Source organism: Gigantopelta aegis, chromosome 13 (genome assembly GCF_016097555.1).
Source record: "Gigantopelta aegis isolate Gae_Host chromosome 13, Gae_host_genome, whole genome shotgun sequence".
Taxonomy (NCBI): domain Eukaryota; kingdom Metazoa; phylum Mollusca; class Gastropoda; order Neomphalida; family Peltospiridae; genus Gigantopelta; species Gigantopelta aegis.
In genome coordinates, this window is record NC_054711.1 from 31,350,686 (window position 1) to 31,363,206 (window position 12,521).

At 37.5% G+C, this 12,521-nt stretch overlaps 1 protein-coding gene across 2 annotated transcripts in view; it reads left to right on the forward strand.

Annotated features, from left to right (window-relative positions):
• The window catches only part of LOC121387579, a 59,214-nt gene that overhangs the window by 39,352 nt on the left and 7,341 nt on the right, over positions 1-12,521 (forward strand). The window contains exons 1-3 of one of the 2 annotated variants that reach the window (XM_041518739.1): positions 381-497; positions 9,289-9,490; positions 12,421-12,512. In XM_041518739.1, coding sequence (XP_041374673.1) covers positions 470-497; positions 9,289-9,490; positions 12,421-12,512 — 322 coding nt within the window. In that variant the 5' untranslated portion in view covers positions 381-469. Of the gene's footprint in view, positions 1-380; positions 498-9,288; positions 9,491-12,420; positions 12,513-12,521 lie in introns of those variants that run through there. The other variant, XM_041518740.1, reaches the window with a different exon arrangement.

The window sequence follows — 12,521 nt, forward strand, 5'->3', positions numbered from 1 at the left end:
GTCGTCGATTAATTCTTAGATGTACCAATCGTAGGCCACTGGTTGGGACGGGAAGAACAATTAGACAATGGTTCCACTGAGAAGAATCGATCCTAAGACCAAAACTCCTCAGTCGAGCGCTCTACAATCTGAGCTAGATCCCCCACTCCCGCCTCACCCGCCGCCCTTCAAACACTATAGTGTACTTTGCAATAATAATGAGGATAATTGTCGCCAAATACATAGATTATTATTCGAAAACGCCTCGCAATGCGACGTCGTTCAGAATAGTATTATTAATTACTTTTAACAGCGTGACTTTTTAATTAATGATGGTCTTAAACACGGTAGGATGGTCATGAACAGTTGCAGTCAATCTGTAATGGGTGGTGTCGGGGGTATGCCGCTGTGACAATAACCATTGGTCGATCGGAGATTCAGCATTCGCAAATAAAAGCTAAATTACTCTCCTTGATCAAACATCAGGTAGATGAAACCAAATCTTAGCGGCCGAACAGGTAAGTCAAAGCTTGATATGCGCTATTTGATAATATTGATCATATTACTAGGTGTAAATAAGGTTGTAGAGATTTTTATAGGATGTCAAAATGACATCATGTCTAATGTTTATTTAGCATAATTATTCGATATTATAAAGCCGATATATTTCTATTTTTTAAGATTAGGTGTTGCGTTCATTGCAATCTAAGCCAGTCTCTTTCTCTGTTTTTTGTAACTTTAAAGGGACATTCCTGAGTTTGCTGCATTGTAAGATGTTTCCGACTAATAAAATAGTTCTACGATTAAACTTACATATTAAATATTGTTTCTTGTTTCGAATATCAGTGTCTGTATATTCAATGTGTTTCTGGACGTCTTAATATTTGTAAGAAGCCCAAACTGGATTTTGTCTTCAAATAATTTCGTACGTACGAAAAAATATACTTTAGGAAATAAAATGAAATTTACCTAGTACAAATATTAGAACGATCAGAAACACGTTTAATATACAGCCACTAATATTTTGTGCATAAAAATATATTTGATATGTAATTACAATCGTTAATAAGTCTCTGTTAGTCGATAACATCTTAAAAAGTGCAGCAAACTCAGGAATGTCCCTTTAACCAAAGCGTAAGAAACAAACATTCCTGATTTTGTCCTGAAAACCGGCCTCGGTGGCGTCGTGGCAGGCCATCGGTCTACAGGCTGGTAGGTACTGGGTTCGGATCCCAGTCGAGGCATGGGATTTTTAATCGAGATACCGACTCCAAACCCTGAGTGAGTGCTCCGCAAGGCTCAATGGGTAGGTGTAAACCACTTGCACCGACCAGTGATCCATAACTGGTTCAACAAAGGCCATGGTTTGTGCTATCCTGCCTGTGGGAAGCGCAAATAAAAGATCCCTTGCTGCCTGTCGTAAAAAGAGTAGCCTATGTGGCGACAGCGGGTTTCCTCTAAAAACAGTGTCAGAATGACCATATGTTTGACGTCCAATAGCCGATGATAAGATAAAAAATCAATGTGCTCTAGCGGCGTCGTTAAATAAAACAAACTTTACTTTTGTCCTGAAAGTACATGTAGCTCAATGGATGTCACGTTTTTGTGAAGAATGGGGCGGGACGTAGCCCAGTGGTAAAATGCTCGTCACATGCCCGATCTGTCTAGGATCGATCCCCGTCGGTGGGCCCATTGGTCTATGTCTTGTTCTAGCCAGAGCTATCCTACGTGTGGGGTGATGTATGTAAAAGATCCCTTGCTACTAATGGGGAATGTAGCGGGCTTCCTCTCTAATACTACTAGTATATGTCAAAAGTACCACAATATTGACATCCAATAGCCGATTATTAATATATCAACGTGCTCTAGTGATGTCGTTAAACAAAACAAACATCAACTTTTCCTGATTTGTTAGTTATTGTAATGTATATCCGGCTAACAGAACGTCTCAAGCGATAGCGGTATTTGATACGTGTGTGGGGTGGGGGAGTGTGTGTGGGGGGGGGGGGGGGGGGGGGTGCGGTTGTTAAAGGCACATACTCTAGTTTTTAAACATTAAGGCATATTTTTTACTATTAGAGCCGTTTTTTATAACTAAAATCATACTTTACTTAGATTTTATTGTTTAGATTATCCATCTCCGTACATTCAAAGTGTTTTTGGTCATCCTGGTGTTTTTAACATCACAAAATGCATTTCTCATATTTTTAAAAACGCACGTGCGTCTGAGAAATAACAGTTATGGAGTCGAGTTTTAGTCTATTTTTAGAGGGTATTTTACAACGTCAAAGTCACAGACTCCTGTTTCACTCAATTGTAATTTTATCCAAATGTGTTACAGGTTTGTAGATTAACTAAACGCATTTCCATGGGCTGAAACTAGGGTCAGTCCCTTTAAGATGTGATTTTATAATTTAATGGAGAAAAGTTTTCTGTGAACCGGAAACTCATCTGATTGAACATCTGTAGATATCTTACTCATTTTAGGTTCCTTAAAGGGACATTCCTGAGTTTGCTGCAATTTTAAAGATGTTATCGACTAACGATTGTAATTACTTATCAAATATATTTGTCTGCATAAAATATTAGTGGCAGTCGGTATCTGGATTAAAAATCCCATGCCTCGACTGGGATCCGAACCCAGTACCTACCAGCCTGTAGACCGATGGCCTGCCACGACGCCACCGAGGCCGGTACCACAGACAGGATAGCGCATACCACGGCATTTGGTATACCAGTTGTGGTGCACTGGCTGGAACGAGAAATAGCCCAATGGGCCCACCGACGGGGATCGACCCCAAACCGACTACGTATCAAGCGAGCGCTATACCACTGGACTACGTCCCACCCTCCCCCCTCCCAATTTTTTAAAAATTAAATTAAATTAAATTAAATTAAATTAAATTAAATTAAATTTAATAAATAAATAAATTAATTAATTAATTTAATTAAATTAATTAAATTAAATAAATATAAAATAAAATAAAATAAAATAAAATAAAATAAAAACTAGAGTCACATGGATATACTCTCTGCGATCCATTATGTTCTTAACCGAGATACATTAATTAATATCAGCTAAATTAAACTGAATAAAGAAAACTATAGAAATTGTAAAATGAGTAGTAATACTGATATCGTATTCGCAGTAGTAATAGATGTCGTGATACTCCTAAAATTAATACTGCCAAATATATATGGGGTGTGAATAGAAAGAATGTCTTTGGCTTAATGATAACTAAAAATGTCAATCAAATTAACAAATGATTTAGTTTTCAGGATTAGTATTAGATTTTTAAAAAATAAACAAAGATCTAGTTCAAGGTGATCGCCCACTCTACCACACCCACCGAGAGAGAGAGAGAGAGAGAGAGAGAGAGAGAGAGAGAGAGAGAGAGAGAGAGAGAGAGACCCGAGAGAGAGAGAGATGAGAGAGAGAGAGAGAGAGAGAGAGAGAGAGAGAGAGAGAGAGAGAGAGAGAGAGAGAGAGAGAGAGAGAGTTAATGAGAGAACGTAGTGCACATGCAGTCTAGAGTTACCAGTTATTATCAAATTTATGTACACGGTCTCTCTCTCTCTCTCTTTCTCTCTCTCTCTCTCTCTCTCTCTCTCTCTCTCTCTCTCTCTCTCTCTCTCTCTCTCTCTCTGTCCCTCTCTCTCTCTCTCTCTCTCTCTCTCTCTCTCTCTCTCTCTCTCTCTCTCTCTCTCTCTCTCTATCTCTATCTCTATCTCTCTCACTCTCTCTCTTTCTCTTCCCACACCCCAGAGGTCAAATAAATCATATGTTAGACATCAAAAAGCCATATTTTAAATATGAGGCGTTGTTAAACAATTACGTTCCTTTCTTCGTCTGTGCACACGACATAGATATTTATTATCCAGTCGATAGCTTACAACTATTAAAAGGTTATTTCTTATTCACTATTTTCGATTTCTGACATTTAAAAAAAAAAAAAATGGCGTGGGTTTCATTAATAATCTTTTAATCCTTAGTATGTTACTTTATCGATCGACTGAAGCCTTTAATCTGGATGGCTTAATTTCATAAATCCTGAATTCTGGGTACTGCAAAAAATTTTTTTTGGTTTTTTTTTTGTTTTGTTTTGTTTTTTAATACGTAACACGAATGAACTCGGATGTTTTCTATTGGATGTTTTTGGATCAAACGTGATAAACACACCGGTAACGTTGTCGTAGATTTTTTTTTTTTTTTTTTTTTTTTTTTTTTTTTTTTAATATTCTTTTCTTTTTCTTTTTGTTAATATTCTTTTCTTTTTTTTACGAGAATTGACGATCGTTTGCTAACGTCACCGACTCCTAACGATCGTTACCGAACCACTCTTCAGGAACTGATTATCTGTTTTGCGTTCCCCGGTTCACGCTAGCTAAGTGCTGTCCCGTTACCAGTCGCGTGGTTCACTTATTGGTTATATTGACAAAGTAATGTGTTTTGCTTGTTGGCGTTTTGCATTTTCCGCTTAAATAATTGTCTTTTGTGTGAACATAATAGATAGCAATTTCACTTGACAAATTTGTGTACAAAGACAGCGTGTAGGTTTTATTTCGCCTCATCCGGAAAATTTACACCATGAGTTAATAACCACTTTATCGGTTTTCGTAAGTCGGTCACCCGGAAAAACGCGAAGCGCCTGGCGACAGGATACCAATAGCTCATCGTGATTTAAAAACCGCAAACACTCGCACGCACGCACAAGCACACACGCACACTCTCCCCCACCAAATAAGTGGGGGAAGATGTTTTGCTGGTCACGTCCACGGTTTAATGTCACTGTGCACGCTACCAAATGTTAACTTTTTTAAGATTTTATTTCAGTGAGCAAAAAGAGTACGTCGCTTAAATGATTAGCAATGAATTGTGTATTTGTTGATTGCGGGGGCCGTTTTGAAAAATGAGCGCTGTCTGACACGCCGACATTTTTAAAATGGCTTATTTTCTAATAAAAATAGCGCTTAATGTATATTCCTATATAAGTTTGAAACATGAAACGTGGGGTTGGTTTCGATATGTGATTTATTATTCAGAAATACTGCACAATGTCGAAGAGAGGGATATGCGCATTTATATGCGCATAAATATTACCCTTAAAATTTTATTTTTAAAGAGGTAGTTTCACAGTTGCATAATGATCTAAACTTGTTTCTTCTTTTTTGTTTTGTGTGTGTGTGTAGTGCGCGTGTGTGTAGTGCGCGTGTGTGTAGTGTGTGTGTGTGTGTAGTGTGTGTGTGTGTAGTGTGTGTGTGTGTGTGTCTGTCTGTCTGTCTGTCTGTCTGTGAAGTTTAAAGATTATATATACTTTTTAAAAAGTAGGGGAACTCTAATAAGAATTTACAACTGCCAAAATTGTAAGGTATATTACCCGTGGGGAATGGTTATATGATAATAGTGAATTAATTGGGCAAACATTGCAACCGGTAGTTCAGTATTACAGTAGGTTTTATTACCACCAAAGATCGTTGAAGGACGATTGGGGTCAGAAGTGAAATTTGAAAGTTGACGGGGTTTTTTATCAGTAAATCGCAAATTCAAACAATAAAAATGACTAAAAACAAAACAATAACAACTGTATGATCAACAGAATGAAAAAAAACTGACAGACATAATGTTCCACAGTGATTATTCGACCTTCATGGAAGTTGTCAAAATCGAGAATGATACCCCACGCACGTGTACGGGGCAACTGCGTGATGCATGTGCAAACTATGGAATGTGTTTCGGTGTGTTGATAAACAGACCTGGACGTTGTTTACTAGGATGTCTGTGGTAAAAACATATGTTCTGTCTAATTATTGATATTAACATTAATATTTCAGGTTCCTCAATTTTTTTTAATTTTTTTTTGTGAAGAGTATATCTTGAATTACATGTTTGGAGTATTCACGATTCATTTCTAGAATACAATACTGCAGTATCTTATTCTGGCTGGTTTCGACACTAGTTTTACTAGAAGTTAAAAAGAAGGAAATATGCCTTTAAATATTACTACAGATGTATCTTTAAAGAAGAAGTCTCAACATAGCATAAAAAAGTAAAGTTTGTTTTATTTAACGACACCACTAGAGCACATTGATTTTTTTATCTTATCATCGGCTATTGGACGTCAAACATATGGTCATTCTGACACTGTGTTTTAGAGCAAACCCGCTGTCGCCACATAGGCTACTCTTTTACGACAGCCAGCAAGGGATCTTTTATTTGCGCTTCCCACAGGCAGGATAGCACAAACCATGGCCTTTGTTGAACCAGTTATAGATCACTGGTCGGTGCAAGTGGTTTACACCTACCCATTGAGCCTTACGGAGCACTCACTCAGGGTTTGGAGTCGGTATCTGGATTAAAAATCCCATGCCTCGACTGGGATCCGAACCCAGTACCTACCAGCCTGTAGACCGATGACCTAACCACGACGCCACCGAGGCCGGTCAACACAGCATAAAGACTTAAAATGGCTATTCATATTTTTGTGAACTATAAAAATTATATCTTACATTAGATACCTTCACAAATTGCATACAAACAATTTAGTTCACTATCTTAGAAATGTATTAATGTATGACGTCACAGTTTGAATTTGAATTGTATCTCCATATTGCCCACTGATTGGCTAATATTTCCACTGATACACAATGTATGATATATTATGTGTAATGTATTTGTTTGTGCTATTAGTTATTCAGGAAATCTCCGTTTACGCCCAGTGCAGCACATTACAGTTTTGATATTGAGTTAATTATATACAGATTTTACGTAAAATCAGATAACGTGTGGTTATTTAACACAAATTAAAGGGACAGACCCTAGTTTTTAAACACTAAGGCATATTTTTCACTACTAGAGTCATTTATGATCATTGAAATCAAACATTACTTATATTTTATGGTTTCGATTATCTATTTCCGTACAACCGGAGTTTTTCTGGTCATCCTGGTGTTTCTAATACCACAAAAAGCTTTTTTTATATATATATTTTTTAAAACGCACGTTCGTCGGAAAAGTAACAGTTATGAAGTCACGTTTAAGTCTATTTTAACGGTATTTTACCGTTTCAACTTCACACACTCTTGTTTCACTCTATTGTAATGTTATCTACATATGTTACAGGTTTGTAATAACAAGTTTGTGTCCATCCTACGTTTTTAAACTAGAGTCTGCACCGTTAATAAACGCATGTGAAGAAAAGCGAAATATGGCATTCTGTAACTTTGATAATCGATTATCGGCTATAATTAGTTTAAACTAACCGATAAGTTTTGATTATACAATCGGATAGAATTATATGAACATAAGAAGAGTTTGAATTATAACGGCAATATATATATATATATATATTCTTGTAGGTAGATGGGACGGACTATATATATATATATATCTATATATATATATATATATATATATATATATATCTATATATATATTATATATTTATATTTATATATATATATATATATATATATATATATATATATATATATATATATATATATATATACTATATATATATATATATAGTCCGTCCCATGTACCTACAAGAATGTTTTTTGTTAATAATTTTAGTTTGGTTTGACGTAAGAAGGAAAGTAACAGTGTTTTAGAAATAACAAAAATATACTATGTTTGAGTGCAAGTTACAAAACAATCGGCTCAGAAATAAATAACTTGTAGTAAATTCCACAGTATGAAAGAAAGGCATTCCGTGTGGGACAGACTATAGTTAACCGGGATAGACTCTACAAATCGCTATTTTTACCTTTTGTAACTATTTATCATCTTTCTTGTTTTCTTAAAGGGACATTCCTGAGTTTTCGACTAATAAAATACTTCTACGATTAAACTTACATATTAAATATATTTTCTGGTTTAGAATATCAGAGTCTGTATATTCAATGCGTTTCTGGTCGTTTTAATATTTGTAAGAAGCTCAAACTGGATTTTGTCTTCAAATAATATATACGTATAAAGAATTATATTTTTTAGAAATAAAATGAAATTTAACCTAGTACAAATATTAGAACGATCAGAAACACGTTTAATATACAGCCACTAATATTTTATGCAGAAAAATATATTTGATATGTAGTTACAATCGTCAAAAAGTCTTTGTTAGTCGATAACCATCTTAAAAATTGCAGCAAACTCAGGAATGTCTCTCTAATGTACACATGAACATAAAACTATGTACATCAATTCCATCATCTAAACTGGAGGATTAGTCACATTTAATATTTCCCCACACATCGATAGAGCCCAACCGATCTATTTTCGATTATAACCGATCATTGGAACATCAACTCGATAATCTACGGTTAACCAGTTGGCAGTTTTCTCTTCTAGAATCGGAAAGCTTGATGCAATGGAAGGAAGGCAACTTTATTAACGTGTGCACATTCTGGTTAGCGCCACATTTCCTTTCCAGGAAGAGGCGAGACGTAGCCCAGTGGTACAGCGCTCGCTTGATGCGCGGTCGGTTTGGGATCGATCCCCGTCAGTGGGCCCATTGCGCTATTTTTCGCTCCAGCCAGTGCACCACGACTGGTACATCAAAGGCCGTGGTATGTGCTATCCTGTCTATGGGATGGTGCATATAAAAAGATCCCTTGCTGCTAATCGAAAAGAGTAGCCCATGAAGTGGCGACAGCGGGTTTCCTCTCTCAATATCTGTGTGGTCCTTAACCATTTGTCTGACGCCATATAACCGTAAATAAAATGTGTTGAATGCGTCGTTAAATAAAACGTTTCTTTCTTCTTGTTTTTCCTTTCCAGGACAGAAATAGTTGGGATTTTTTTTATTGTTTTATTTTTAATTTTTTAATTTTATTTTATTTGGGGGGGGGGGGGGGGGGGGGGTGGGGGATTCATTATTGAAGGAATACATTTGCTTCCGAAGTAAATTAGTAAATTAAAAATATATTAGTGATAATTTAAGCCAAAATATAGGGGATTACTTGCTTAATAATCGATAAATTTTCGATTATAATCGATCATTGGAACATCACAGGAGAATGTATGATTACCTACAGTCCGCCTACGATTTTTTTATTTTTTTATTATTATTATTGTTATTTTTGGGGGGGGGTTTGTGGGGGGTTTTGGGGGGAGGTAAATATTACCAGTTTGGTTTGACGTAAGAAGAAAAGTAAAAGTGTTTTTGAAAAAAACCACACAAAAAATACTATTTTTGTGTGCAATTTAAAAAACAATTGGCTCAAAAATAAATAGCTTGTAGTAAATTCTATAGTATAAAAAAATGCATTCTCTGTGTGACGGACTATAGTTGAAGTTTTTTCTTGTAGACTCTCACTGCAGTATGAAGCTGGTTTGGACGCTTGTTGTGATGTGCGTGATGTTGGACTTGGTCGTCACAGCCACTGGCGACCGCAGGGTGGAGCCACCCATCCACTACGGAAAGAGACTACCCCAGAGAACCGTCAGGTCGATTCTGTCTCGAATGGCCGCCGGCTTCGGTAAACGAGGCTCGTCGCTAGACGCCGACATGTGAGTTGCTTTCATAGTTCGTTTTCTTTCTAAACATCACTAGGCTAAATTAATTAATCGGCGTCTGCTGGATGTCAAGAATTTGATAATTTTGACACATGGTCTTCATTTATAGCTTGTGTTTGTTTAACGCCACTAGACAGGGCCGTAGCTAGCGGGGGGGGGGGGGGGGGGGGGGGGGGGGGGGAGGACCAAAATCAAAAAACAAAATCAAAAAAAAAAATCCGGAAAGCATTATACATGTAGAAACTTAAGGACTTTTAGACTATTAACTACTCAGTTGGTGAAAATTACACGGAGTCTTCAGTTGAGGTTTGTTTTCTTTAACGACACCACTAGAGCACACTGATTAATTAGCCACCGTCTTCTGGATGTCTGGTATTTGATAATTCTGACGCGGGATCTAGCTCAGGCAGTAGGTCGCTCACCTAAGGTGTTTTGGTCCAAGGATCTTTGTAGACTGATTCTCTTTTTATTTTTACCCGTTCCAACCAGTGCACTACGACCGATGGTTAACGCTTTTAACTTTAATTCTGACACAGTCTTCAGTTAAAAGTTTGTGTTTTTCTAAAGATACAATTAGAAAGAAAGAAATGTTTTATTTAACGACGCACTCAACACATTTTATTTACGGTTATATGGCGTCAGACATATGGTTAAGGACAACACAGATATTTAGAGAGGAAACCCGCTGTCGCCACTTCATGGGATACTCTTTTCGATTAGCAGAAATCTATCTTTTATATGCACCATCCCACAGACAGTGTAGTACATACTACGGCCTTTGATATACCAGTCGTGGTGCACTGGTTGGAATGAGAAATAGCCTAATGGACCCACCAACGGGGATCGATCCCAGACCGACCACACATCGATACGTCCCGCCCAAAATATAATTAGAGCACACTGAATATTGATTCATCGTCTATTGCTTGATTGATTTCAACTTATTTCCGTCCTTATAATATCCAGTTAATGTACAAGCACGCTGTCCTGGACACACATCTTAACTATCTGGGCTGTCTGTCCAAGACAGTGGGTTAGTTGTTAGTTGGTTAGTTGGTTAGTGGTTAGTGAGAAAGAAGAGGACGTAGTGGCCTAACACCTACACACTGAGCCCTTAAGAACTCGTTCTGGGTTGGAGCCGGTACCGGGCTGCGAACCCTGTATCTATCAGCCGGTAGTCCGATGGTTTAACCATTGCGCCACCGAGGCCGGTTCGTCTACTGAATGTCAAGCATTCGATAATTCGGAAAGTACGTCAAAGGATATGGGTATGTAATATCCATAGATGTTATACAAGTTAATAAAAATAGATTTATAGTTAACAAACTTTCCACATATAATTTTTGTTTTAAATAGTGTGTTTGACTGTGAATACTACCAAATCAAATCCCATAGATGACAATAGTAACATATGTGGCTAAAACTCCTACCTGCAGCGTATCAATCGACATAAACGCTACGGATATAAATACTACCACCGCTCACCCTTAAAGTGAATCAGAAACAAATTGGGGATCAAGCTGCTCATTTCTGAGATTACGGGTAGCGTGTATGACTACCCTAGTTCCGCACAAAATTCGAGTACTTTTTTTACAGGTACCCCATACATGTTTCAAGCACACGGCTACTTGACACAGTGGTACTAGATGAAATAAAATTGCATACATTTTTTACCCAGATGAAACTATTTTGTTTTAAAACCAACACACACATTTATCACCAATCACAGGACTTGCGGTGTTTACTTTTGTATGAACATTTTCGGCGCACCTCGAACTTTGACCCAGTCGGAAGTTATTTGGTTTAATACTACCACAAAACTGTCGGGAATTACTCAAAATAAAAGAAAACTACATAATAAATATAAACAAGTACATGTACGCTAGTCATTGTAATGCACACAGCCATTTCGTCCAGGAAATGACAAACATTTCACAGATTTTTACTGTCTTTTAAACTGTTGTCTTTGATCTGTTTTACCGGCCTCGGTGGCGTCGTGGTAGGCTGGTAGGTACTGGGTTCGGATCCCAGTCGAGGCATGGGATTTTTAATCCAGATACCGACTTCAAACCCTGAGTGAGTGCTCCGCAAGGCTCAATGGGTAGGTGTAAACCATTTGCACCGACCAGTGATCCATAACTGGTTCAACAAAGGCCATGGTTTGTGCTATCCTGCCTGTGGGAAGCGCAAATAAAAGATCCCTTGCTGCTAATCGGAAGAGTAGCCCATGTAGTGGCGACAGCGGGTTTCCTCTCCAAATCTGTGTGGTCCTTGACCATATGTCTGACGCCATATAACCGTAGATAAAATGTGTTGAGTGCGTCGTTAAATAAAACATTTCTTTCTTTCTTTTTTTGATCTGTTTATGTTTGTTTGCTGTCCTATAATATAAAACAATGTCATCTTGAAAAGAATACATTGTATAAGTGTGACTGGAGTTTATTTAACGACTGCACAAAACAAAACAAAAACATTTCTATTTACGGTTATATGGCGTCGGACATATGGTTAAGGACCACACAGATATTGAGAGAGAAACCCGCTGTCGCCACTTCATGGGCTACTCTTTTCGAATAGCAGCAAGGGATCTTTTATATGCACTATTTCATCGACAGGATAGTACATACCACGGCCTTTGTTACACCAATTGTGGACCACTGGCTGGAAATAGCCCAATGTTAAAGGTGTTTATGTTTGTTTTGTTGTGGGCTATAAAAGGCTGTGGAATAATAGGTATGATTAGTGTGCGCTTGTCCCCTATGGACCATTCTGGCTACGCCAATGGACAAAAGACGATGGTACCAGTCAAGCTGTTCGCGAGCGCTCGGCCTCCTGAACACGTCCCAGGAGCACACGATTTTTTTTCTTTCTTTCTTTTTTTTAACAGAATAATTTAATAAACTTATTTATATTCTTTGTTTCAGGAATACTGCAGCGATAGATGACATCGTTTCATTAGTGTATAAAAATCCAGCTGTTGCAAGAGCAATTCTCAGGAAATTTGTTGACGCCAATGGTAAACATC